The sequence below is a fragment of the Colletotrichum paranaense genome, assembly GCF_030867605.1.
Source record: "Colletotrichum paranaense strain IMI 384185 chromosome Unknown Scaffold_10.1, whole genome shotgun sequence".
Classification (NCBI taxonomy): domain Eukaryota; kingdom Fungi; phylum Ascomycota; class Sordariomycetes; order Glomerellales; family Glomerellaceae; genus Colletotrichum; species Colletotrichum paranaense.
The window spans coordinates 995,830-1,022,188 of NW_026848968.1; the positions used below are offsets into that span (position 1 = coordinate 995,830).

Here is a 26,359-nt window from a genome sequence, read left to right on the forward strand (position 1 = left end):
GTCGCTTGAGTAGATTTCTTTTAACCAAGTAGTCATCTGTGAATTGACCATCTTCGGTAGTCTCGGTTTTGATTTCCGACTTCTGGAGGTCATTACATCGCTTCTTGGCGAGAACCTTGCTCATAGAATGGCACAGTAATAGTAATTCCACGTGACGTCACGCGTCAAAGACGCGATGTGGTCCCGCCTTGCCCAGCCTCAGATTGCCGTTCCTTGTTCACAACTCCATAGACATCCAAGTTGTCGAGACTATACCCCAAATACGGACACCTTGACACGGGGTACTGAGTGCGTCTATCCCGCGTTACGCTCTTTCAAAGGCAAAGAATATACATCCGCAGGCAACGCAGGCAACTTAGGTAACGTAGAATGCCTGGGAATGGCGCCATTCACGATTGATATGCGGAATGTTTCCGGAGCCATCAATGGGACCGAGATGGAAGAGACGAGCGATAACCCAAGCCAAGAGCTCACTGCAATTTACCGGCGGTTGATAGAGGTCGATCCGACCTTCAAAAAAATCATCAACCACAACCCAGAACTTAGCCTGGAGGACTGGAAAGCACGCAAGAAGGCAAATCCAAACGAGCTCGGCCCTTACTCGGACCTAATCGAACAAGGATTTGCCCTTCGAGCACACGTTCACGGCATTCTCAACCCGACGGACAGCAGGCTTCTCAACTTGCCCTTCGAGCTCCTAGATCTGATCTGTTCTCACGTCGACGCCGTCTCGGCAAAGGAAAACGATTTCACCTGGGCGCAGCCACACAAGAGGCGAAAAGTAGACATTGAAGCTCTCCAGTCCCTTCGTCTGTCTTGCCGCCGTCTCTGCGAAGCAGCATCCCCTTACTTGGTTCCTACCATTACGGTCCACGTCACACGGAAATCCCTCGATCGTCTGAATGCAATTTCCCGGCATGCGACCATCGGACGAGGCGTGCGCTGCATCCGCATTCCCCTAGGCTTCTACGATGGACTCGCGGCATACGCACAAGAAAATTTCATTCTCTTGGCGAAGCACGAGCTCCGGAACTTGTTCCGTCGGGAACTCTCGCATGGGATGACGCGTCAGGACATGCTGTCTGACGGCGCAAAAGAGAATCTTCAGGCGATATTCGATCTTTTGGATCGGCTCACCGACGACGAGCCTTGGGACGAGGAGCGTTCAAATGCATTTCACGAAGGATTCATTGGTAAAGCATACGATAAATACGCGCGCCTTGAGGCCGAGCAAAAGCACCTTCACGACGATAGGTGGCACAGCTTCTCCGATACTGTGTCATTTGCAATGAAGCGGATGCCGAGCGCGACGAGACTGGAGATGAGCGATTCGTTTGAACCGCAGTGGACTCCGCCTGAAGGAGACGCCCTCGTCAACGAAGACGAACTTTACCAGTACCTGATAACTCCTCACCGATGGGAGCACGCAGCCACAGCGGTTACTGAACTCGAAGATGACCTCATGTGCGCTCGACGGCCGTTCGGATTCATTCCAGGCATTCTCGGAGCTACTGGGGTTTTCCTGACACGGTTTGCTGTGCGAGTCACCCCGATGCACTTCTGGGCTGCATTTGAGACAGTCGGGGATGAGCCGACAATAGATGAATACAATTGGGTTACTGAACAGCTCCGTTGCTTCGAATTCACGAGCAAATACTTGCTCAGCGAAGGCCCTTCCAGAAGACCCCAGGTCACCTGGTCGAAGTTTCACGATGCGGCTGACTTTGAAGGTTGTGGGAAGCTTCTCAGTGTTCTTACCACGACGGACAGTCTAGAGCGCATCTCGATCGACTTGGAGGAGTTCAGCCACGATGCAGACACAATCGAAATCGGACCACAAAAACCGTGGCATTTCAACTGGTTTATCCAAACGCAACCATGGCCCAATCTCCAACGACTTACACTTTCGAATGTGCGTCTCAACTCTCACGACTTTGGCGTGCTTCTTGGCGATAGAGAGATAGAACTCAGTCTGAGCTCTGTTGAGATGGTTCAAGGTACGTGGGAGGAGACATTGGATATGTTGCGGCGCAAAGCCGACGCAAAGCAGCGGGGAGAGCAGGGTCTCGCGCCGCTTAGAATTATGGCTTTGACAAGTCTGTCTGGGGCTGAGTGCAAGGAGATGGGCGAAGATGAGTACCGCGTCTTGAGTCTTGCGGCTCAGGGCTACGTGTGGCATCTTCAAGAGAATAATCCTTTCCGATGGCGTCCAGAGGACTGATGTTCCGCCATGATTAGAGGTAGATCTGGGGAGGACAGTGCTGCAAGCAATTGAAGCTTTTGATGAATCCAAATAGAGACATAATTGTTGGATTCCAGTCTCTCGAACCCTAGCAAATCGCATCCCTAAGTCAGAATCAACTAAACGCGTCTCATCGCTGTGACTGAGAATGCAACCCCGCACTTTTCGATTGCCCCTCTACCCCACCAGTTTTTACCCCTCCATAGTACTTGAACAGCGTGAATAGGAAAAGAGACAACATTGGAACCTTCAACCAATCTGGGTTTGTATACGTCAGATTCGATCAAGTACTCAGTATGGAGGACACAATGAAGCCTCATGTAGTTTCATCGGAGCCACTGGTGAGTTGCAATAAGTTAAAATGACGCGTTGATTCAACAAGCACGGCTAATGCGTCTGGTGATCGAACACGCAGGAGATTGGAGATGCTAAATGGATGACGTTGGTCAAGTCGGTTCCCCCTCAGACAATGATCTCATACGAAACTACACTGTAATGTCTAATAGACCTGACCGGACGTTTAGGATCAAGTACAGAGACGTGGATGGTAAAGACCGCGTCTGGGAAGGAGTTGAGAGAAAGACACGCGCAGCAGGCAGCTCAGTCGACGCGGTGCATATCGTTGCCGTGTTAAAGAAAGAAACTGGCCCAGAGCTTCTGCTTCAGCGACAGTTCCGCCCGGCTGTGGGCAAAATCTGTGTCGAACTTCCCGCTGGACTGCTGGACAAAGGCGAAACCATCGAACAGTGCGCGATCCGCGAACTCGCAGAAGAGACAGGCTACGTCGGTACCATCAAGCCGGATTCGTATGTGAACAGCCCAAAGCTTTTCGGCGGTAAGTGACCAGTTCGCAAATCAATCTATGTTTTGGAGACTTCCGACGCTAATACTTCTCAAGCCCCTGGTTTCTCCAAGTGTGTCACGCTCAGTCCCTGTCTTGGCTGGCCTTCGAAAGTTGACTCTCCCTAGTTCGTGCTCTGTTATGGTCCATGTTGATATAGACATGCAAGCAGAGGAAAATCGCAACCCCAAGCCGAGCTTGGAAGAAGGAGAGTTCATCGAGTGTTTCTCACTGGCCTTGACCAGCCTTTACGTCGAATGTAGGAGGCTAGAGGCCGAAGGTTATGCTATCGATGGAAAGCTCGGGTCTTTGATAGAGGGCTTTCAAATGTCCCAGGTGTGGCGGACCTAACACCGAATGATTGGACCATGTGGCTTTCAGGGCTCTCTGTCAAATAACAAAGATGACCATGGTTCTAAAGTCGTCTTGATGGAAATGGTCCCTCTGACATAATCACGCGAATCCTTAGTCACAGGGTGAGAACAGGTTTTCTTAGGGAAAGCCTGAACAAGTCTCTCGGCGATACGAAGGCTACCCAACGGATGAGTTAGTGGTGATATTGGATCATGAGGGCGGTATTCACGATGTGCCGAACCATTTGGATCGAAAATCTGTTAAAGGTCTCCTGATACGAAGAGCCCTGACCGGTTTACATGCTCGAAGGGGTTCACCGTGGTCACATCAGGATCATGATCGCGTAGACTCATAAATCATAGTTCAACCAAGTGCTACGCTCACAATTTGAGAGACGACTTAATGGGGACAACACAGGATGAAAAATTTTCAATGGATGAATGATTGTCAGGATGTGTGAGAGCCACCCCAAATTGGTATCATAACAAAAGGCAAATCAACTTCTACGTACACGAGACTGATCCCACAAACCAATCAGCTTCTACTCAAATCTCAGAAACAAAGAAAGCCAAAAAGGATCATTTCTTTTCCGTACTCGCCGTCGTCTCCGAGTCAACGTTTCCCGGGATCTTTCCCTCCAGCGTGCCCTCCGGCCCAGGCTGGAACTCCTCCTTGGCAACCGGGGGTCCGTGGAAGTTCTTTCTCGCGTAGGCAAAGTACCAGGTGATGGCAATGAAGGCGAAACCGGCAAACACGACGGAGGCGTAGTTCATGGTCGAGGCGTCGACGGGCAAGCTGACGGGCATGCAGAAGATGATGACGGCGAAGCAGATCCAGACGATGCAGATGCAGTTGATGGCGGTGCCGAACTTGCCGAGCGGGTAGGGCGAGTTAGCGACGGCGCGGCGGCGCTGGATGAGGTTAACGAGGACGGGCACGCCGTAGCTGGTGGACAGGCAGATGGTAGCAACACCGGTGAAGGAGTTGAAGGCGGCGCTGGAGCCAAAGTAGATGCAGCCAAGAATCATGTCGACACCCGTAGACAGACCGAGGGCCCAGAGGGGCATGTCGAGCTTGTGGTTGACGCGGCTCCAGAGCTTGTAGCCGGGGATGGCGCCGTCGCGGGCGAAGGCGTAGGTGCAGCGGGAGGCGGCGGTCAGAGCGCCGATGCCGGCGAACATGAGGATGCCGAGGATGAGGAAGAGGAGGCCGAAGCCACCGGCGGCGGAGCCGGTGACGGTCTTGAAGAGGAGACCGATGGGCTGGGAGTTTGCGACCTCGAGGAGCATGGTGACGTCGGGGAGGACGAAGAGAATGGGGATGAGGTAAATGACACCGGTGACGCCGGCGGCGGCGACGGAGAGGACGATGGCGCGGGGGACTTCGCGCTCGGGGTTCTGGACTTCCTCGCACATGGAGGCGACCATGCCGTAGCCGGTGAGGGTGTAGGCGGCTAGTAGAAGTGTCAATTGGAGTGTATTCGTGAGCATAGGGTTATGGCGAACATACCTTGGAGCAAACCGACGAAGAATGACCAGCCAGGAGCCCATCCACTGGCGGAAGCGTCGTAGTGGGTGAAGACAAACTCGGCAGATCTCTTGCTGGGGGCCATGACCAGGATAGTGATCATGATGATGAGAACGGAAGCACCAGTCCAGTAGATGCAGACCTGAAAAAACATTCGTCAGCATTCTCGTTCCGATGCTGATTTCTCATAGCATGCCAAACCCACCTTGTTGATCAGATCCAGGTACCGCGATCCAAACGCATTTACTCCAGCGCAAACCAACATAACAGCCCAGAAGCAGAGCACAGTTTGCCACGTATTGGCAACAAAGTCCTCGTTGAAAACACTAATCGCACTGAGAATCAACTGCGCACCGCTAAAGTTGATACTCAGGGTAACAGTCCAGTTGCCGACGAGGGTAAGCCACCCGTCCACGAAGCTGACGAGCGGCGCCCAGCCGGCGGGGGCGAGCATGGCGGACCAGTAGTATACGCCGCCGGCAGTCGGGTAGACGGCGCAGATCTCGGCGAGGGAGGCGGCGATGCAGAGGGAGATGATGGAGACGAGGACCCAGCCCCAGAGGACGGTGACGGCCTGGCCGTTGGTCAGGGTGATGTACATTGTGGTGCTGAGGCCGAAGGGGACGGCCATGATGGCGAAGGAGAGGCCGAGGATGGACATCATGGACAGGTTGCGCGGGAGCTCGGCCTTGTAGCCCAGCCTGGCGAGGGCCTGGTCGGCGGAGACGCGGGGAGGTGCTTCCATGTTTGCGGTCTCTAGTCGTTGGTGATTGTGAGGTTCTGAGTGTTGGTGGTTGAGGGTATCGTGTGGTGTCAGTCCACGGGTGGTAGACGACTCAATCGAATCGGTAGGACGTCGATTGGCGTCTGTAGATGACTTAATGGCTTTGTTGGTTGTTGTAGAACCCCGGATTCGGACAGCCTCGCTCGGTGACGTTTCTCGCCGGGGGGAACGGGGTAGACGGACGAGTTTGCGGGGGAGGAGTCTGGAGATGCGGCAATTGAAGAGCAGGAGTATTAAATGAACGTAATGGAAATGTTGAAAATGCTGGCACAGACACACACCGCACTCCACGAAGAAATGGTAGGGGACCGCGTCTTTTTGGCAGTGAAGAAAAAAGACCGCGTGCGTTACATGGGAACCGAGGTGTGTGGTAAGAAAAAGGGGACTAAGCCATTCTTTAGTAGCCCAGACTTTCTCTCTCCCAATTGTCTCCATCAGCTTGTTCGTACGGGACTAGAACTAAACCACGTTCAACACACGCAAGAAGAGTGGTCTCGGTCCAGGGTACAGACTAGACTAGTCTATCCGGCAGTCAAGCTTGAAGCAAGCCAGGCCCGGCCCAGTACCATCTACGGGGACGGGGCGAGTCACACACACATTCAAATGACACAGAAGCGCGGCTACGTCCAATGCGACAAGAAACGGACGGGAGGGCCTGGCTGCGGCCGGGGGGTGGCACTGGTAGGATAGAAGGGAGGAGGGGGGACCCCGGCCTTGGGCATGGAGCTCTCTCGTTCAAGACGATGCGCTAATCTTTTGCTCCTCTTCTATTTGACAATTGCCAGGCTGTCAGTAGGAAAGCCGAGAGAAAGAGAGTCTGAAAGAGAGACGAACGAATTGTCCTCCTCGGGTCTCCTCTTTTCTTCCCCCACGCCCCGCAACGACCTGACGGAAGTGAGGAGAGAAAGTGGAAACTGGCCGAGATGCACAGCTCACGATCAGTGGATCTCTCAGCTTGCCCAAGCCTCTTGGGCTGAAGCCGAGTTGTCTGGGCTATTTGTGATGTTCAAATCCGTGAATACGTCAGGTCAATGGTTGAGCAACACTTGGAGTCTTCGACAACACCTGAACAGCTGGTTCCCAATCCGTCAATGGCATGAAATGATGCTTCACTCCAAATGATCGTCTTTATCTACGTACCCACCATCTAAAGTGGGAAACCCGATTGTGGCGCCTTGACAGACGGGGGCGGTTTTAGGTGCAGCCAGCCGGTAACGAGTCTCGAGGAGGGAGAACCTGGATCAGAGGACCACCCACCTCCGGGACCGCGATTATCTTTGGCAGGCTGGCAGCTTCGGGGGCGGCCTTTGATGATTGATTACGATGACAGGCCAGTTCAGGCGCCCCTGGGGCGTGGTAAGCGTATGCGTGTCAAGCCACCACCACCACAACCACAAACCACCCAGACAGGCACCACCATTTCGGGGCGCCGCTTAGTTCGTTGGTTCGTGCGTATCAGGACGTTAACCCAGACAGCACCAGGACACACCCATTTCTGGTAGTCTCGCCTTGCCTGATGGCTGGGATGCTGAATCATGTTTAACCGCGGTGTGTAGACTCTGTGTATCAGTGACTTGGTCATCTCTATCTTCCTAGCGAGACTCTCTCTCTCTCGTTGACTTCATTTTGTGGATGAAGATAACCGAATGCTGTTTGCTCACGAAGGACCATCGTGACCAGATCTCGGGTAACTCGGAGAAGCATAGAGGGGGGTTAAACACTCCTCCTATCGGGACCGCGGTGTTGGCGTCCTCCAAAAGTGTCGAAACCCCATCGTCCACGTTCCAAGCAGTCCGTCTTTTCCCCAGGAATTGATCGGTTACAGGGAAACCACAGCCTACAGCGCGGTAAACCACAAGGCGAGAGAATGGTCACCTCGCCAAAAAGGCTTGTTTCTCCAGCTCGTGTAGCTCGTGATGTCATTGCCCACCCTATCATGCACCTTTCCCCCCCTCCTCCTTCTAGGCTTCTCCTGGGTAAGCCCATTGAAAGCGTTGGCTGCAATGGAACACTCGCTGCAACAGAACGAAAGGGTCGATCACTTTGGGGAAACGAGCTTGGCGGCGTTCAATGGATGCTTGGGCTGAGGGAGCGCGCTGGAGATAGACGTGCTCACGTGGTGCAGCGTTGCTCATGCATTTCGCGTCCGCAGAAGAACGCCAGCAGTGAGGAGATGGAGGAGATGGTGTCGTGCCACTGACTATCTCGTCCTATCACGACCCTTACCGCGTTGGCTTTCGTCTCGTCGTCTCTTCAATACCCCCAAAATCTTATCAGCTTGTCGAACCATGCCTTCGAATCGACGCCTCCCCCGGCAATAGAACGATGCCCCTTCTGGACAACGCAGGTCGGGCAACCTGGGCACATGGTTTAGATTGCCGTGGCTCCAGTGTCCCAATGCCGTCCTACCAGACTCCTAGACTCCCAGACCAGTCCCGGAACGCAAGCTGCTGTCCATTTGATCCAAAGAAGCTCACCTCGACTTCCTCGCGATGTCTACGGAGTACACCGGCAATGCTCCTCAACGTGGAAGTCCAACCCCGCAAGATTGGGCTCGCCCACAGCCCACAAGGGCCCCTTCCCCCTCCCCGCTGACACATACAATTGCAGTGGAGAAACGGATCCCGAATCCACACGTCTCAATGATAAGAGACGGCTCTTCTCGGAAGCAGAATCTGGGTTTCGGAAGGGAGCATGGCCTCGAATGAATACAGCAAACATCACGAAAACTTGGTGGTGATTGACATCGCAAGAGGTGAGCAGGAAACAAATCGTCATAGGTGAGCTGACCAGCCAGCCTCTCTACGTGCAATAACGGACTACTGCAGAATGCAGACATGCAGAGAAGAGCCCGCGGGTAGCTATCTCTGCATCCCGGAACGACCGTTCATTATGCGCCCCTGACCACACCCACCAAAGATAACGAAAGAGACCCAACGTGGACGCGTAGGGGTCAACCCGTGTCCCGGGCGAGTGAAGCCTTATCAGTGGACTCGCTCTTCCCCTTGCCATTGAATTTGATGGAGTGCGAACTGCGACGAGCATGGCAAATGGGAAGATTGGGAAAAGCACTCTTGAATTCGTTCGGCCCGATTCTGGTGTCGGATTCGAGTTAATCGATTCTTTAACGCCGATTGAAACTGTTCATCCCCTTTGAAGAGAGTACTATTGCTCTGTCGTGCATTGAGGGCCCTTTCCCGAGTGTCTCTCTATTCAACGATTGATATCTTCATTCCATCCCTAACCACTCCTTACAATGAAGTGCCTTGGACCATTTAACCCCCCTTTTCAAGCACATTGCAATGAAATAAATCACATCCAAGCTGGTTAATCCCAAAGTTCCAAACATGCCGGGCCAAAGCCGAGGTCCCACACGTTCACATCACCAACGCTGAGCCCCCTGTTCCTATTCTTATCTCTCCTGCTCGCTCGAGTAATTATTTTCATAATTAGACAGCAAGCTGTCAAAAAAAAAAAAACAGCCATCGGCACCTCCCGATGACTGACACGGTCCTAGCAAATGCCAAAAAGACACCAAGCTAGAAGGAATCTTCGAAGAATACATTTTACATCTTGACGCAATCCTTCGCTTCTCAGACCAAGGGCAATTTGGCGCTATCTGATCATCTCTTCATTCAGAATGATACTTTATTCGTGGCTGTCAAATACCAACAATGTCGATAGGACGCCACTGTGCACGAATGCGATCCTGCGATATTGTTCACCCAGAGCCGCCAAACACACTGAGGTGCTCACGACTCCCAAGGTCACACAACGTTCAGAATATTCATGCCGATGCGCTGAGCCGGCGGTTGATTTCGACTACCTACGTACCAAGCATTCCTGTCCTATCTTGGTACCAATCGTCAACTGTAATACCTCCAAACGGCGCCGTAACCCCCGTCAAACTTGTTCGTACCAGTGGCCGTGAAAGAGATATTCCCCCTTTTTGAGCGCTTCTAGGTCCTATGCAGGACCAATCCATCAAATCGTGTACCTCCTAAACGCCTTGCAAAACTTGACCAAACAACAAGAAAAAGAACTCCCATGCAACAACGATACGACCGCCCCAATGCACCGGTCACGCCCGTCTACAACGCCTAAGGTCCCTTTCCCCATTTTAAGATAGGACCTCTTTTTCCGCCGCCTCGTCCACTAATTTCCTCTGTTTCAATATTTTGACCAGTTCTGTCATGGTCACTGGTCGTGTCAAGAATAAATCCATTCCGCTTGCGAAGCCCTCCTGTCGGGCGCCCGCCGATCCCAGACTCGTGATGGCAATAACCGTCACGGGTGGGAGGTTGTGTGCCCGTTCAAACTTCCTGATGCGCCTTGTAGCTTCAAGCCCGTCCATTACAGGCATCGTTATGTCTGTGCATTATTAGTGACCGTTACTTCCTATCGTCCCCCGTATTGACTCATACCTATGAGAATACAGCAAAACCTCTGCGGGTTAGACGTGTAAGTCTGCAGGGCCTCAAGGCCGTTTGAAGCAGTGGCGTGCCGTTTTTGCAGCCTCTTCATATATGCCGATAGAATCTGCTACCATAAGCCTTTGAACGTACTAGCATCGTCCCCAATAGGTAGACAAACCTTGAGATTGATCGGATTATCGTCCACCAAAAGAAACTCTAGCGGTGACTTAACGGTTCCAGGAGACGGGCTGACGCTCGAGTTCATGTTGCCCCTAGCTGAAGCTGTCGAGGTAGCCGGCGCCGCTGCTGACGCAGCTGGGCGGAAGGGGAGCGTCAGAGTAAAGTTGGAATCACTGGTGTTGGCAATCCAGCTGTCTCCCGGTGACTGAGATACGATCTCGGTAGCTGGCGAGGCCACCCGTACCATTTTGACTGATTCGGATTGCGCTCGCGGTCTCGTCGACAGAGCGTCCGACTTGAGTGCCCGTGGTGATGGAGCAGGCCCTGGGAAGGCATCCGACAGTGGACTGACGGGTATCGTCTTCGTGGGCTGCCTTTGCTTCCAGCGATCAAGTGCACAAGCCAAAGCCTTTGCAACCTTTCTGGGGCCAGTTCTGAATCACGGTCAGCCTGCGGTTCTTGGAAAGGACCAGATAACTTACGGCTGGGCGATGAACTCCATGACAGCGTCGTGTCGAAGGGAGCGTCTGTAGGAAGTCGCCAGCTTCTGGGCAGATTCGGCATTGCCACAGACTACGACGAGCGGGGTATCAACACCTCCAGTCTCAGACAGACCGAGACGTCTAAAAGCCTCCTCACTGCAAACCATCAAATCCGTCTTGGATGCATTTCGGCTGTCCTCGTTGAGCTTGAGATCCATCCACTTGAATGGCAAGCTTTCCACGGGAAGATCTAGCCCTCCGGCGCGAAGCTCTTCCGAATCTTCAAGTCCTCTGCTGAACCCACACACCGAGAGTCGCGTTCCGGCCAGTGCATTCAGGTCGGCCGAAAACTTGCGTCCCCTACTGCTCGCTTTGCGAGACAGCACCAGTGGCATCGATACCGTGATGCTCGTTCCATGGCCGACCTGACTCTCCACACTGATTGTGCCACCGAGGCCTGCCACAATCTGTCTGACAAGGCTGAGACCCAAACCAGTGCCCGGTGCGAGTGCGTCTTCCTGGGAGAACGGAGTAAAGAGCTTGTTGTGCAAGAACTCTTCGGTAATCCCTTTGCCTGAGTCAGTGACGGTGAGCACCACCATCGATGCCGACCGGGATGTCTTATGTACGACCTCCTCTTGCCTAAGGTGGACTTTGATGAATCCCTTGGATGTGTACTTGAGGGCGTTTCCGAACAGATTCATGACTATCCGACGAATGGCGCCCGGATTTGTGTGGACTACCCACGCGCAGTTCGGGTCGATGTCGACAAGAATCTTGACATCCTTCATAGCTGCAGCCGGCGCGTCTGAGGGTTTCCGCCTGTGGCCCAGCCCATCGGATGTCGCAATGGCATCCAGCTTCTCTTGGGCCGGTGTTGGAGGGCCTGAAGACGCACCGTGACGTGCCAGAGAGTTGGCAACCATGTGATGGAAGCTGTAGCCGATGAATACACTCTCAATGACCTCCTCTACGAGCAAGTCGAGGTGAACGTCAGAAACCAAGCTCATCATACCAGATTCGATCGATGCCGATGCTTCTTGTCGCAGCCCACGACCTGGGCCATTATTCTTCCGCTGGGACTTTGAAGCTCGGAGGTACGTGTTGACTTTGCTATAGTCAAGCAACTGTGTCGAGTTAGCACGTCAAGTGAGGCTTAGGAAGCGTCATTGTAAACCTACATGGTCAATTGTGTCGAGAAGAGTTTTGCCCGAAATCTCAATGGTGTGGATTACGTCGACCTGGAAAGCATCCAGCTGGGTATCGTGAAGAAGTTCTGCAGCGGCGACTACACCATGGAGCGGCGACCGAAGCTCGTGGCTGAGGGAGCCCAAAATGTCTGTCTTTGCCTTCTCTGCCAGAACTGCATCCAGCCTAATGACCTCAGACATGGTGACCATACCGAATGCTCGCAAGAAAGGCAGGTCCGCCGCAGGCGTCAATATCCGAGCCGCGCTCTTGCTCCACACAAAGCCTCCGGCAAAGCATCGTTCTTTTGAAGGATCCCATAGCGGTACTACAGCTACGCTCCTCGCACCCGGGAAGATGTCGATGATGGTCTTGGCCTCGTTCCGCCTCGTAAAGTACGAATGTGCTGCTTTTTGCTCAGGGCGCGTAACCGGGAGATCGTGTTCTTCCGTAGGGGTGATATCGGCATCATCGCTTTCGTAGTCGGCGGACAACCATTGGCCCATCTCATCGAAGCTGAAAACCTTGCCGTTGGGGTATCGACGGAGCAATTTCCTGAGGAACTTTTCGCGCAAAGTCAAACGGCCGAGCTGTGGTGCACTGACGCCATTGACAATGTCGTCCATCGTCGACGACCTTCCAAAGCTCTTACACCATTTGTCGTTGACGTCTTCGGACTTCTCGGACAGACTATCCTCGCTGCTAGAAAATGTGTGGTCTGCTACTTCACTAGCCCTCCGTGGACCGGTCACAAGGCCTCCAAAAGAGCCGATGCTCGCATCCAGGAATAAGGCGCCGTCCACCTCGAGGGATTTCCTGATCACATTTGCGGCCCTGGAAAAGATCTTGATGGTCTCTGTCAAATGCGGGTCGGGCGGCGCCGTGCTTGAGGTAGTGGTGGCGACCGTCGCAGTTGTGGCCGTCGTCTCGACGGAGTCGCTCGATTCGACCTTGGCTGATGAATCACTTGAGTCTGCTTTGATAGGGTTGATGCCCGGGCGGACGGGCTCAGGGGATTCGGAAGATCTAGGTGACGGCGGATCTGCATCGGGCAGTGATACCGCCAGCCTAGGAAGCTCAAATCCGTTCAAAGATGCTCGAGGCGTAGTTCTTGTAGTCGGCACTGGGTCGTCTCTACCTTCGATGAAGTTTCCCAATCCTTGCACCATGCGCTCGCTTCGGCGGTAGCTTTCATTTACTCTTCTAGCGTCGAGATATTCCATGACTGTCTGAGAAATCTCGCGCATGAACTGTAACTCCTCGGTGTCGAGACCATTCCTGGGCTTGTCGGAAAAGATGCAGTACACGCCAATGTTGATACCTTTGGGAGACCGGATGGGAACGCCCGCATAAAAGCGGTTGTACGGCGCTGCGTCGATGTAAGGTCGATTACAGAATCGTCGGTCAGTAGCAAGATCCGGGACTACAGACACGGGAAGTTCGTCCTCATCAGTGGTGTGCGCTGTCGGGTGTAGGCTGTTGGAAGCCGCGTGAGTCGCTCCTATCAAAACATGCTCGCAAATTCCAAAGTCGCGAGGGATAGCTGTCCCGCAGAGCCAAAGATGGTTTTGCCTCGTGTACTTAGTATTCGGCGCCAGGGGCATTGACTGAGTAGCCTCGGCGACGATGTATTGATGCTGACGATCGAATAGCGAGATCAAGGCACGCGATGCGTTTAGTCGCAAGGCACCTAGCTGCGCAAAGGAAGTGAGGCCTGTATCCGGAGACGACGAGATGGATGAGAAGGGGATCGGTCGGTCGGGACTGTTGAACACAGCGTTGGGAATGTGGAAAGAATCATATCTAGAGAGTCGAGTCTGTCAGTTGTTGAATAGCGAAAAGCATCGTGCCCCGAGCCTTTAGCTAAAGCTCGAGAAGATGAAAGGTATGCGCACTTGAATGTCTCCCATTCACGGGCACCTTCTGATATCTTGTTCATACTTCATGCAAGTTGTTGGAGAGTGGGATGATGAAGCTGGCCCTGCCCATGATACAAGGAGTTTTGATGCAGTGTACAGCAACGACAAACGATGGGAAATGTTGTTTGCCGTTGTCAACAACGCAGCCGTAGTCCGTCGTCGTCAACAACTCAGGTCGAGGTAAGGCAAGGTTGGCAAGGTCAGATCAAGTTCAGATCCAAGTCCTCAAAGCAAGGAGAAGAAGCATGCTTGCTTTCAAAGGTGAGGCGGCGGGCATGACTGAAATGCCGCCCCTCCCCGCTGAGGTGGAGCAGGGATCCCGGAAGCCAGGATGAGCATTGTTCGAGAGGGTTGGGGGGACCGCGGCGCAGTAGCGAGAAGACTTGAGGGTGACGGTAGTGCAGGCAGGGCCCCAGGGCCAGGCCAAGGCGGCGCATATCCTTGCCCTGGATGGGAAACCGGTTCTTTGGGCGGTTTGGAGATTGGCCATTGCAACCCACGGGAACCGGGGTTCCAGGCTTCTGCATCCTCCTCGAGGCGTTCTCCCAGAGGTCCTCCCACTGGCTCCCACAGGGCAACTGGAGACCTAGAGCCTGCCACGGTGCGTGTGTGTGTGAGTGTTGGTGGGCAGTTTTGGCGGTGGAAGGAATGGAGGGGCGTCCCTCGTTTGGCTCCGTTTTGCGTTGATGGGGGACCCTCGGAGATTCTGAGATGCGCTAGACTTTAGCGGCCGGCGAGGAAAGTGTGTAGTTTGTCTCTCTGCAGCAGAGGGGCAATAATTTGGCGACATTTGAGCCGGATTCCGCAGCATCAGCTAAGGTGCTAAGGTAGTTAGAGGGCAAGTTCAGATGCATGCCCAACCGGTGTGCGTGTCGCAATCCATCTAGACTGCTGTTCGGTTGCATGTTTTAGGGGTCTGGACGACCTTAGCGCGATGGCACGCCGCACGTGGAAGGGAATTCCAAGGGCGGTGGTGTGTTTCCGCGTGTGTTCTGGACAGTATTTGTGTGTGTGTCCCATCCGTCCGTTACCCTAAGCTCTAAGACCATCCGTACAAGACTCTAATGGTGGTGGTGGTGGTTAGGTTGAGAAAAGTGTTTTGCACGTTGACGCCTGAAGAGAGATCGGAGGCTAACGAGGCGAGATGGTGGGACGGCGCAGATGGTTTTGGGATGGTGGCGGCGGCCAGACCGACCCTTGATCCTTTGTCCTTTTTTTGAAAGACTATGGAAAATCTAGTCGGAAGAGACAGAGTTGAGCAGAGGGATCAGAGGGATCTGAGGGCGCCTGGAACGATGATGGGCAAAGTGTAATCGTCTGGTCTGCCAGGCAAGATTAGAGTATGCGTACCTAGACTACTGGCTGACTGGTTGGATTCGGGATTTCCAGTGTCGTGTGCCATGCAACACTGACGACGGGCCGATGAACTGATGTCTGAGTCTTGACTGTCATTGACCAACGGAGAATGGATGGACGTTGCCTTGGCTGTTGCTGCCAGGACGCTCCCCTCGGTCACCGCTCAATACTGCCCTCTTTCTTCTCTTGGTCGACTCGACTTCCTCCCTCTTGTCATCCATATCGCTATCACTCTCGCAGTCTCGTGGACCTTGAACGTCGCCCACTTGCTTTCATGTGAGCAGCAAACCGAGGCGGGGGAAGGCCAACCACAGCGAGGAGAGTCGATGACGGGACTGGCTCCGGGATCCTTGAGAACTTGGGCTGATCCTGGTCCCCACAAGTACAGGCCACTTTCAGAGTCGAGACTCAAGCCAATTCCACCTCTTGCCCTTGTCCAAGGTCCACGGGGGGGGAGCAAATGGAATGGGCAGCTCGATCATCGACAAAAATCGGAGAGGGCAGACCGATGAACCATAGCCGTGGGAGATTTCGAGAGGGCCACCAGGTGAGCGGTGAAGAGCCAACAATAGGCGTTTTGCTGCACAGCATGCGACGAGATCTGCATGGCAAAAATGATGGTGGACTCTCTGAAGGAATGGGCAGAAAGGAGAAGACACTGTGAAGATACAGCAAAATTGTGCGCCTGGATGCGGACGACAGACAAGTACGTACAGTGCGAAGTGCGGATCCGCCCTGAAGCCCGTGGCTCGGTACGTACTCGGAGACCGGGGAAAGTAAGAGGCGGAAGAGTGGGGCATCAAGATGGTTTGCAAGGGACTCGAACCCAAACAAGGGAAAGAGCGGGGCTCCGAGTCAATCGCCCTGCTCCTTCTCAACTTGCTGCTTTCCCATTCCAAGTTTCCAACCGGCAGCTGCCCCGCTTGGCCCCGCTTATATGCTGTAATCCCGTACCGTGCACGTGAACGGCGCACACACAGTCAGGCAACCTGGAAGTACATTGAAGGACACTCGGTACGTACTCCAGCACTCCAGTGTCTCCGGACCTCCTATGCATCTTCCAAGTTCCAATCGCAGCTCTGACACGCCCTTCATTTTATCACCGACAAATCATGGCCTCACATGTTCGACGACCATCTCCCATGGCCCATCAGTCCTTGATGTCAGAGTCGAGGCCAACGGTCCAACACGTAACCGATCTTGGCTTCGTCTCCTATCCCACAGCAGCAACAGCCTCCCATCAATACGAGACCATATGATCTGAGTCAACCTGAACCAGTTGCTCCAGACGACCTCCGCACTCATCCGTTCCCTTTCCGTCGCCCCAAATCATGCACATTCCGCAATTCAGCAGACAATGAGACGATGAAATCCCATCGTACATCGGCCGAAACCATCGTCATCCTGTGTCCTAGCCACTAAACCATCGCCCGCTTCAGGCTGTTCCACAAAGAGCAATGTCAGCATCGCCAGCGAGCCAAGTGTGCAAGGCACCAGGGGGAAGTGGGCATTGTCCAGTCCTTGGAGATTTCGAAAAGCCCTCGTTATTGAGAAAGAATCGATCGAAACCGTACGCCCTGCATCTGCAGCTCTGTTAAACGGTTGGGCAGCTTTCCATCGACCAGCAACTGGAAACCCCGTCCTGGACCCTGATTCAGCCCCTGGCCCGTCGGTCATCCCTGCGGCGAGCATCCCGTTGCCGTTGCCGGGGCTTTCAACGCCCAAAACCTCTCAGTCCTACCCTCTGGCCCCTGGCAGTCACGCACGACGCAAGACCCCGAAGGACCCCGATCGGTCACCCGGGTCGGCCATGCCACTACATCGAGCCTCGAATGTGACATCGACCATATTAGATCGCTGACGCTATGGTGTTTTGGCCGGGGGTCAAACAACGACAGAGATCTGCACGCCAAAACAATCAAAAAACCGTTGCAAAAAAAAGAACCTTCTGGCACAATCTGTCAAATGCCCGCAGGATCGCTGCCTTGACGCCGTTTACACGCCATCCGGACCGACATAACGTACGCTAAAACTAGCTAAATATGTTTTGGCACATGGTACAGACGACGGTGCCAAGTTTCACATCCACATTTGCTAGCACGCCCTGGGCCCTGCGACCACGGAGTGCAGAGTCTCAGCTTTGTTCGGATACAGATTGTGGACAGCGAGTGTGGGCAATATTCACGTCACGACGTACGACTCAGTCGTCCCCGTTCCGCATGACATCGAATTTCCATCTCCAAGGACCATAGCATCCAAAGCAGGTCAAGAGTCCGAAGCTGGTGAGGCTTAAACAAAATGTCAGCATAAGCCTCTCCGACAATAAGGCTATTCTAGGCATGATCAACCAGCTTCATCCCGCTGATGACTCCCTCAAATCCACTGCCTCCGACTGTTGCCAACGGCGCCTCTACCGCAATGGGCTGCCAGACAAACCGGGCTCCGTTCCAGCCCATTATTGTCAAAAACTCCTTGGGCTCGCTGTCCCCAACGTCCAAGAACGTCTGCCTCCCCCTGCCAATGAGGCTCGCGTTTGTCCACGACCCCACGGGGAACGTGTAATTGAGCGCGTAAGTGCTCTCCCCTGAAAAGAGCATGACGGCGTCCACAGTCCCATTGCCAAACCATAATCCGCTGTCTCCACCGCTGAAGATGGCTCCCTTGGCGTCGGACGTGGGCTTGATCGAGAAAGACAGAGTGTAATTCCTCCCCTTTTGCGTCAGCGGAGTCGTGATGCTACACGCAGACGCCAGAATGGCACCTTCATCGCCCATCGCGCACGTCGAGGTTGCATGGTAGTTGTTGCCCGACAAATCTTCAACAGCTGTGCCGTTGCTACCTCGTCCCTGCTTGAAGTCGTATTCAGCGATCGTCGATCCGGTGGATGCGATTCTTCGATCAAGGTTCTGCCCCGGCGCGAGAGGCTGCAACGCAGAGAAAAGGCCTTGGTAATCAGCCTCAGCAACTTCGCCTCCCCACTGCTTGTCCGCGAGAGCAGGCAGGCCATCCCTCCATTGGTAGTATCCCTCCGTCACCGTCGTTGCATTCGGGCCAAAATCGTTCCATTGCGGCGCAATATGGCCCAGGAGCGATGCACTGTCCCTTGCGGCATTGTTAGATGCATTCGTGCGATCAAATATATTTGGCGAAAATGGTGATCCATCGGGCGAGCCATTAAAGATGAATTCTAAGCTGAGTTCATGCTATTCGCCAGGTCAGTCCGGTCATCACATCAACACAAACCCGCTCCGTTCGATTACTTACACCATACCACTCGCTCCACTTTCCAACCGTGTAGATGTAGTCGCCCGAGTTAAGTACCTCGTACCCGTTGTTGACAAAGTCGTAGAGCGGGTTCGCCTCAAAGTTGGCCCAGTGCTGAATCGAAACGGACTTGTTGACGGTTCCGCCGACTGACGGCGCAAAAGTTCCCCAGATTCTGACCTTCTTACCGGATGTGCTTGTGATGTAGTCGTTCATCTCGTCCACAAAGCGCGTGTACTCGGCAACCAGGGCGCTGAATGATGAGCACATGCTTGGAGACTGCCACTTTCCGGGGGCGACTTAACTTACTCTTCACTCAGCGTCGGATCGACATACTCATCGGCACCGATCGAGACCGTCTTGGTATGGAACCATGGCAGGAAAATCTCCCAGATCTTCTTCACCATCGGTATCGTCTCCGGGTTTGAGATATTCAGCAAGCTCAAGTCGCTCAACAATCCCAGCTCGGGCTTCCACTGCGAGATCACGAGAGCGTGCCCGGGAGCCTCGATCTCCGGCAGAATCGTCACACCGCGCGCTGCGCACTTCGCTTGAATGTCGTCAAAGACGTCCCGCGTGTAGCTCTCATTTGCGCGCCTATTGAGGCCCTCGAGGGCTGGATCGTCGGAATTCAACCGGAAGGCGGCATAGAGTGAAAGCATACGCTCGCGTGAGTAGATGGCGACATTGTTGTACAGATTGTCTGAGAGGTGCAGCTGGAAAGTGTTTTGTTTGAAGAAGGACATGTAAGCGCACATTTCGATGAGGAATTCGGCTGGGTAGTAGTGTCTGGCGATATCGAGCTAACATAGTGCATAGGCAGTCAGCTTGCGGGTCACTTCGCTGAGGCATTCGGCCGGGGGTCGTTCACGTTTCCCGCGATGCGAGCTCCGGCTCGGGCGGAAGGATTCTCTCACCATCATGCCCCGGGTTCCCCATCCGGGGCTATCTGTCCCGTACCCCAACTTCAGCTCCCCGTTTCCGAGGACGAGCTGCTGTAGGACCGTCCGAGTACCCCACCACACGCCCAGCGGGCTCGCACCTGCGATGAGCACACCGTCGATCGTGACATTGAGAGAGTATCCCTCGGACGTCTCGCGCCCAGCAGCATCTTTGTAGAGGCTTGCATCGTCGGCCAGCGTCAGGAAAATTGAACCTTGCTCCGGGGCATCGCCTAGCTCGATCGGAATGTCGAGTTTGAGCGACGAGGCGAGGTCCTCTCCGAAGGTTGTAGCAAAGGCATGGAGAGTTGGTGGGATGAGTGTTTGGCCTTTGTCGTCGACGGAGTCTGCGTAGGCTGAGGAGACTATGATCTTGGAGAGAGAAGAGGCGGTGATGGTGCCGCCTGTTGGAGTGTAGGGTGCTGTTGGAAGGCCTGGGAGAAAGTCTGCTCCCGCTGTGGCTGCGAGAGAAACGAGGGCGGTGGCGAGGAACCGCATCGTGAGGGTCGATCAATGGCTTTCGGTCACGATCTTGGGGTTGTGTTGCGATTTCCCCTCCCCAATTGCAGGATTTGACCTTCTATAAGTACGGCAGGACGAGGTCTTGGCTTCAATGGACATTTCAATCTTATCATCAGAGCATCGTGGGTACGACGCGACGGGACGTGACCTCGGCGCGCGGGGGCTCGGAGCCGGATGGGATGTTTGGTGAGGGGAACCCAGCTTGCGCGACACCCGGCGCGAACCATGGTGACATAACTTTGTGATGAGAGCTGTGCGATTGTAGAAGGTAGTAGCCGGATCTGCGTTATTGGTTTCTTACCCCTCAGGTGATGGAAACATTGCAAACAATTTGAGGATACGAAAGGCATAGTGATAGAAACCAACATCGCAACGTGGGTGGAACTCGGTTCCTGGGGCCACACGCTCGGAAGTTACGAGGCTAGCCAGATACTGCTTGCAGTTCCGTCAATCCAACAATTGGAACGACTCTGGTAGTGTGCTCAAGCTCATAACAACTGTGATCTGTTGGTGTGATGGCAACGTTGCAATCAATTATCTCTCCCTTTTTTGCAGTTCATCCCCCCCCTGATTAAATGTTCTAATCTCTCTCCCCGCGCTTAATGAGTGGGGTCCGGGAGAGGCAGACTGCTACTGCGGAGTCGTTGTTCCGGTGCTCCGTTGGACGGCGGCGTGGAAGTCGGACAGGGACCGGGCCGGGGTTTATGACTGTGGACGACGTTGCGTGGTCTATGAATTGTGTATTTCAGTTTACTGGACCGTTTCACGCGTGCAATTGATAAAAAGGTCGTAAATGATGATTGGAGCTGAGGTTATCCGACTCAGCAGAGACAGCTAGCTCACATTTCGATTGTGCTATTTACATCTTGTTCCAAACTCAAGAATGTGCTGTATTCATGTTTTTGAAAGAGTTTAGGCATGTAACACGTCTCATCAGTGACATGTACGTGTCGTGCAGTCACATATAGGGCATCAAAATACATAATGAAAGTTGATTATCTATCGAGAATGGGAATAAAGTCGAAGCCAGCTTCCCGTGAACCGGTTGGTATTCGTGATGAGTATTATGGGACACCCATATATAAGGTCGCGTGTCGAGCGGCGAGGCCTGGGATCGTTGACTATATAAAAACAAAAAGAGTTCACCCCCCCGGTGCCGAATTGGGGGCTACATCTCTTGGTGCTCACACTGGGAATCGAACTCGAACTCGTAGCCTGTCGTTGAGTAGGCTTTGGACGTAATTTGATTGTTGACCGTAGACCACTCCACCACCCAGCCAGTTTGACCTGACCCGTCGACCTAGACGAGCGCCTCCTGGTTGGTGACAGGATTGGACTTGGGGGTCCCTAGATAGCCTTACACCCGGCCATCGTCCCTTCCCTACTGGTCGTCGAATGGTCTTGCAAAGTCGTACGGGTGCATATTCACACATTGCCCGACGTTTGGATCCGCCCTGGAAAGTCTCCATGGTCAGAAATCTATTGGATCTTTCTAGCAAAGATGCGAGCCCGTTTGGGAAAACTCACGAGTATTCCCAATTCCAATACTTCCTACGGCCGCCGCGCTCGCAGCCGGCCTCTGCCTTCATGCCGCTATAGCATTCTTCTATATCGATGTCGCGTTGGTCACCATTCCCGATATACTAGCGCTACGTCAGCGATAAAATAGAGTCAGGAAGAATTCCTTCCATCATTCATACGAGATGAAGATGCAGAAGGAACGAAACACGACTGGATCTCTGTCTTACCGAAAGCTCAAAATCCCACTTTCTACCCTTCGTATCCATGATGCAGATTCGGCGGAATTCATTCTTTACATAGCTGCCCGATAGCTGAGCGCACACGATTCTCATGTCGACTGGGGTATTGTTGTTAACGTCGTATTCGCCTGTCATGCCGTTCTTGTTACATTCGGCAAGTACTGTTGGATCAAAAGCGAAGATGGTCGCGATAAGTAGAGACTGGATGGTTTTCATGACGGGCAACGAGGCAACGACTGGATAAGTGAATAATTAGGAATTTGGGAAAGGAGAAGAGAATCAAGTACTAAGAGAGAGCAAGATGTTCGCTCTTTAGTATTTGCGTGCAATGCAGGCCATGCAACTTCTTTATATCAGTGATGAATTGAACTTGACTTACCCAAGGTGAGGTATAAAGGGTTAGAGGCAGATGCAGCTTAAAGACGTCAGCATTTCGTGGTGCCACAGATGCTTTAGTGTCAAGTTACAAGGGAACTTGGGTGAGCCCCAAACTCAGAATGGTACAACAGCAATCAACGCTGGGCGGATGAGTCTCTTTACCCATAGGTAGCAAGGGAATAGGTTGTGTGACATACTTACACAGTACAGCACCTGACAACGGCTTAGTCCTCATATGGCTTCCTTCAGCATTGCCTCGATTGGGCGACGACGAGGTCGTGGCCACCCCAGGGGCACTTCTCCGCTTCCTGAGTTGGATTGCTTTGCATATTCGTTTGGACCTCGGCGATGAGATCCTCGGATGACGCCGAGTACCCAGGCACGCTTATGTGCTACAAAGCCTTCCCTGCGATTTTGCTCCGCATAGTACGGCTCTGGCACCGAGCGCCATTCATGGGGGATGTGGACGCACGTGTTCTTTCGGAGGTTTCTCCCTTGCCTCTCCCACTCGCACGATCGGGCCCTTGCCTCCAAGTATGCTCTTTCAAGTTTGGAGGCTGAAGTGGAAACACCAGATGCGGAGTGTGTATTCCAGTTGCATTGGCTCGTATCTCGACGATATAAGTCTGCACAAGGACCCTAAGTAGGCATGTTTGATTAGTCTGAGAAACAGAGTCAGCCCATCTCGAAACTCATATGAAAGCTTATGTACTTGTGTGATGCATCTCTAGCTCTCCTAGCACCACCACCGCCAGACATCTCAAGATGAATTCCATATTCTCTCAACTAGCAGGAGTCCTTTTACTCGTCGTAGCGATTGGCCTTGTAGAGGCAGCACCTGCCATAGCCGAATCACGAACCCTTACGTCCTACCCGGGCTCCAAATTGAGTTTCTACAAATTCGCGATGCCAATCAACCGGACTCTACTTACTGAAAAGTTTGGAAACCCTGTTCTCGTTATTGACACTCGAAAGTCGTTTTCTCCTGAGATCCAAGAACTGCGCAAGGAACGAGTCGAAACTTTTATTGCTAAAAACTCCACCGTAAGGCCGCATGTCGGCAACAAAGTGGATGGGAACAAGCCAAGGATTGCCTTCAGGTGAGTCACCTTTCTGAATATACGAGATAACACAGAAGAGGTACTGATGGATGACAGGACACGCCAAACCTTTTCAAGTAGCATCCGCGCCAGATCAAAGCCTGGAGCATTCCCCTGGGCGGGTTTCAACCCCCAAGGAACATACCCTTGGACCAAATCAATTCTATGCATGGCGATCTGCGAAAGGAACACATATCACATGAGAGATATCCTGAAGGGAAAGGGAAGGTGGCAAGCGTGAGTGAAATCTCTTGAGTTTCGGACCTTTTTACTCAGTCATTTCCTTAGTAGACCATCTTGATTTAGTTGGCTGACTTGACTCGCGATGAAGATGTTTACTGAAGTGCAAGTCTGATGGATCCATGACTGATGTTGTTGGCGAGATCTATGAGGCAAGTTTCAAGGAGGATTTCGCGCCCTTGGCTTACTACAAAGGGTATCTGGATTACGTCTCTGGCAAAACTGGCGTGGTGGAACAGAAGATGGAGTGGAGGGCCGCGTATTAAGCAACGAGTTACGTCCATCATCTCATGACCCAAAGGACCTGTGAAGTAAGTTCACTCAGACGAAATAAAAGGGAACATGCTTCACACTAGCTTTGCATTGAATATCTTGTACGAGCACAGTAGGTGCTGGCGTAGTAGGTTGTGAGATTATGTCTATCAAACCCAGGAGGGAAAAGCCATTGGGGGCAGCCGAATTCCAAGATTTTGCCACATTCATATGCCATTGAAAGCACTCCCGTGGCCATCGCATCGATGTCTGAATCAAATCAGAGGAGCCGAGACGTAAACCCACATGGCGCCTTGTTCGTAAGCCGGCATGCCTCCCTGAACGGTGTTGTCGGATCTCCAGCAGCGATCCATGATGCGTCCAGCAGTGCGGGCAACGTTGTTACTGGATGGCGAAGAGAGTTAGTCCCATCTATACGGATCTTTTGAACTAAGAGACTGAATTCAACATACCAGTTGGTGCTCACTTCTCCAGCTCCACTGCCACTTCCGACAATTTGCGCATTACCAGCGGTACACATCGCCGTCGCTGTTCTAGTCCCGCAATTTGCGTTGAGACCGGCAAGGTAGTTAATACACGTCACAGCATCAGGTGCCTATGGAGTGTTAGTCTTGACTTCCTATTCAATGAAGGTCACCGAGCTTCGCATACCCAAGCGGAAGGCTTGCCATCGTTGCATACGAGAAACTGCTCCTGTCTCTTATCAAGTGAGCCATCTACAAATATAATGTTAGCATGCATACACCCAACATTGACATTCAGGTAGAGACAATTAATGGGGATAAAAGATTTACTTTCGTGAGCCGCTGCGGATTTGGCCGCAGCTTCAAGGGCTTCGTCGACGGATAAAGCGCTTTCAGGGTCGGCAATGATTGTCTCAACCCAATGTTCCCAGGACCAGTCACCCACAGCAACTGCATCCCGAGAGTTTACAAGGGGAGCAGGAGAAGCAGCTGCGAGAGCCACCAGGAAGAGCAAAGTGACTGAAGAAAGGGCGATTTGGACCATTGTGAAAGGATTGTCTGGAAGCTGTGTTTAGAGATCTGTGTGTGAAGGGTAGTTTATGATCAACTTCAGGCAGTAGGTGCCTAGGGTTTATATAGTCGTTAGCTCCAGTATGGAATCAAAACATGTGGCAACACGAAAAGCCTGCCATACTGAATACTCGTGTCTCTCGCCATGGTCTTCCCGATTGCTACATGGAGTTGACATTGGCATTGGCACGATAACTCAATGTATCATCGCTGGATAGGCCGTGCCTCCTCTGGTACTGGAGCTCAGTATGGGAAGCTTTCGTCTCTGCACGATTCACTGTGCCATGACCTTGCGTAAACGAGGTCGTCAGACTGACCTGACTCTTTGATCGACCGTCTTTACTATGCGTCAAATTTTCACTACTTAGGTGGCCGATCGGCCACGGAAAGTGATCCATGAGGTAGTTTAGAAGTTGACGCCAAGAACCATTGAACCAAAGTCCCGTCGCTTACCTCTTAGTCTGAGCTAGCAGGCGGCCGACCGACGTTTTGATAGTATCCTGCGAGCTTCAAGAATGGTAGCATCCGCTGTGACGCTGACCGAATACGAGAATTGAGCTTCAAACAATTTGCCCATGATTCTCTCTGTTCCGAACTCTGGCACCCGCCATAACAACGCAAGTCAGTAGCCTGATCGAGCCTTGGTTCCTTCAATGGAACCAATCACGTTGGATCAGGTCTTTCTAGCCTTGCACTCGTCATATTATCTGAGATTCAATTCGTCTGATCGGTTTAGGTGGAGGAAACAGGGCCCCCTTGCCCCTAAGCAAGGAAGAACAGAAAGTGAAAGCCACCCGGCCAAGACTCTTCAACCTTGCTTCTCGCCATCAATTGGAACCCACTTGTGATATCAAATAAGCATATCGAGAACTCTAGTCAGCATGTGCGGAAGCTTAGTGGCGTTGCATAGATGTAATTGGCGCATGAAGAGTGGCAGTACTTGGCAATATCGCCTGTTGCTGCGACGAATGACTTAGTCCCTTGGGTCCTAGAGCGTTACTGGCGTATGTGATGTTTCTGGGTGTTCTATCAACTTTTAATCTGAACTGGTTTCGACCTCTTGTATGCTTAGCAGTCACTCTCCATATGAACGAGGAGGGTGGAGGAATGAAAGTCCACAAATCGAGCGAAGACCACGGCGGAAGCTGACATGACACCTGGGGTTTCTAACAATTGGGCACTCCAAAACAATCAGTCAAGCAGACAACATCCATAAAGACACTTCGAGGTATTGCCGTAGTTCCATTGATCAATCGTCGAGCCGTGTCTGCTCCTATTGAACTGTCAACTTGATGAACTCATGCCAGTCAAGTCGTCGAATTGCACTTTCTCAACTACCTATTCAAAGCCCGCAACAATCTTGTGGCGCCTCACAACTCTGTAGTTGCCAAATTGAGGGCAAAGTACCGTTTGACAGTCGAATTTCGTCAGTGCACTGGTCCTAGTATCACCGAGATCAGTAGTCCTGCATTGAAGTTGCGCGTATCCGGCGTATTTGGCGTGTCTTCCCTGTGACCGGGCCGGTCGCCCCACTTCGCGCCGAAGTTGTCGTGCTGTGA

The 26,359-nt window shown here is 52.8% G+C and overlaps 10 protein-coding genes across 10 annotated transcripts; 4 read left to right on the plus strand and 6 right to left on the minus strand.

The window, feature by feature from the left end:
• Nucleotides 1–379: 379 nt before the first annotated feature.
• Nucleotides 380–2,221, plus strand: CPAR01_12012 (uncharacterized protein; the record flags this gene model as incomplete). Its single annotated transcript, XM_060496270.1, has 1 exon — nt 380–2,221. One exon carries the CDS (start codon nt 380–382, stop codon nt 2,219–2,221), a length of 1,842 nt encoding a protein of 613 aa, XP_060345055.1.
• A 317-nt stretch (nt 2,222–2,538) lies between these two features.
• Nucleotides 2,539–3,434, plus strand: CPAR01_12013 (ADP-ribose pyrophosphatase; the record flags this gene model as incomplete). Its single annotated transcript, XM_060496271.1, has 4 exons — nt 2,539–2,583; nt 2,658–2,692; nt 2,749–3,052; nt 3,141–3,434. 4 exons carry the CDS (start codon nt 2,539–2,541, stop codon nt 3,432–3,434), a joined length of 678 nt encoding a protein of 225 aa, XP_060345056.1.
• Nucleotides 3,435–4,015: 581 nt separating this feature from the next.
• On the minus strand, nt 4,016–5,709 carry CPAR01_12014 (amino acid permease; the record flags this gene model as incomplete). The annotated part of the gene is made up of 3 exons (XM_060496272.1): nt 4,016–4,890; nt 4,947–5,106; nt 5,170–5,709. 3 exons carry the CDS (start codon nt 5,707–5,709, stop codon nt 4,016–4,018), a joined length of 1,575 nt encoding a protein of 524 aa, XP_060345057.1.
• A 4,159-nt stretch (nt 5,710–9,868) lies between these two features.
• Nucleotides 9,869–13,952, minus strand: CPAR01_12015 (hsp90-like protein; the record flags this gene model as incomplete). The annotated part of the gene is made up of 6 exons (XM_060496273.1): nt 9,869–10,119; nt 10,173–10,287; nt 10,342–10,777; nt 10,826–11,952; nt 12,007–13,816; nt 13,909–13,952. The coding sequence occupies 6 exons, from the start codon at nt 13,950–13,952 to the stop codon at nt 9,869–9,871; spliced, it is 3,783 nt and encodes a 1,260-aa protein (XP_060345058.1).
• A 180-nt stretch (nt 13,953–14,132) lies between these two features.
• Nucleotides 14,133–14,588, minus strand: CPAR01_12016 (uncharacterized protein; the record flags this gene model as incomplete). The annotated part of the gene is made up of 1 exon (XM_060496274.1): nt 14,133–14,588. A coding segment is annotated over one exon (456 nt), but the record flags the coding sequence as incomplete, so codon positions are not given.
• A 2,157-nt stretch (nt 14,589–16,745) lies between these two features.
• CPAR01_12017 (uncharacterized protein) lies at nt 16,746–16,886 on the plus strand (the record flags this gene model as incomplete). Its single annotated transcript, XM_060496275.1, has 1 exon — nt 16,746–16,886. One exon carries the CDS (start codon nt 16,746–16,748, stop codon nt 16,884–16,886), a length of 141 nt encoding a protein of 46 aa, XP_060345060.1.
• A 735-nt stretch (nt 16,887–17,621) lies between these two features.
• CPAR01_12018 (glycosyl hydrolase family 20) lies at nt 17,622–19,991 on the minus strand (the record flags this gene model as incomplete). The annotated part of the gene is made up of 4 exons (XM_060496276.1): nt 17,622–18,491; nt 18,553–18,805; nt 18,862–19,355; nt 19,470–19,991. The coding sequence occupies 4 exons, from the start codon at nt 19,989–19,991 to the stop codon at nt 17,622–17,624; spliced, it is 2,139 nt and encodes a 712-aa protein (XP_060345061.1).
• A 1,192-nt stretch (nt 19,992–21,183) lies between these two features.
• Nucleotides 21,184–22,388, minus strand: CPAR01_12019 (uncharacterized protein; the record flags this gene model as incomplete). Its single annotated transcript, XM_060496277.1, has 6 exons — nt 21,184–21,315; nt 21,353–21,494; nt 21,543–21,658; nt 21,764–22,011; nt 22,155–22,190; nt 22,355–22,388. The coding sequence occupies 6 exons, from the start codon at nt 22,386–22,388 to the stop codon at nt 21,184–21,186; spliced, it is 708 nt and encodes a 235-aa protein (XP_060345062.1).
• Nucleotides 22,389–22,918: 530 nt separating this feature from the next.
• CPAR01_12020 (uncharacterized protein) lies at nt 22,919–23,759 on the plus strand (the record flags this gene model as incomplete). The annotated part of the gene is made up of 3 exons (XM_060496278.1): nt 22,919–23,253; nt 23,311–23,490; nt 23,585–23,759. 3 exons carry the CDS (start codon nt 22,919–22,921, stop codon nt 23,757–23,759), a joined length of 690 nt encoding a protein of 229 aa, XP_060345063.1.
• Nucleotides 23,760–24,020: 261 nt separating this feature from the next.
• CPAR01_12021 (uncharacterized protein) lies at nt 24,021–24,774 on the minus strand (the record flags this gene model as incomplete). The annotated part of the gene is made up of 4 exons (XM_060496279.1): nt 24,021–24,150; nt 24,219–24,361; nt 24,418–24,482; nt 24,561–24,774. The coding sequence occupies 4 exons, from the start codon at nt 24,772–24,774 to the stop codon at nt 24,021–24,023; spliced, it is 552 nt and encodes a 183-aa protein (XP_060345064.1).
• Nucleotides 24,775–26,359: the final 1,585 nt, after the last annotated feature.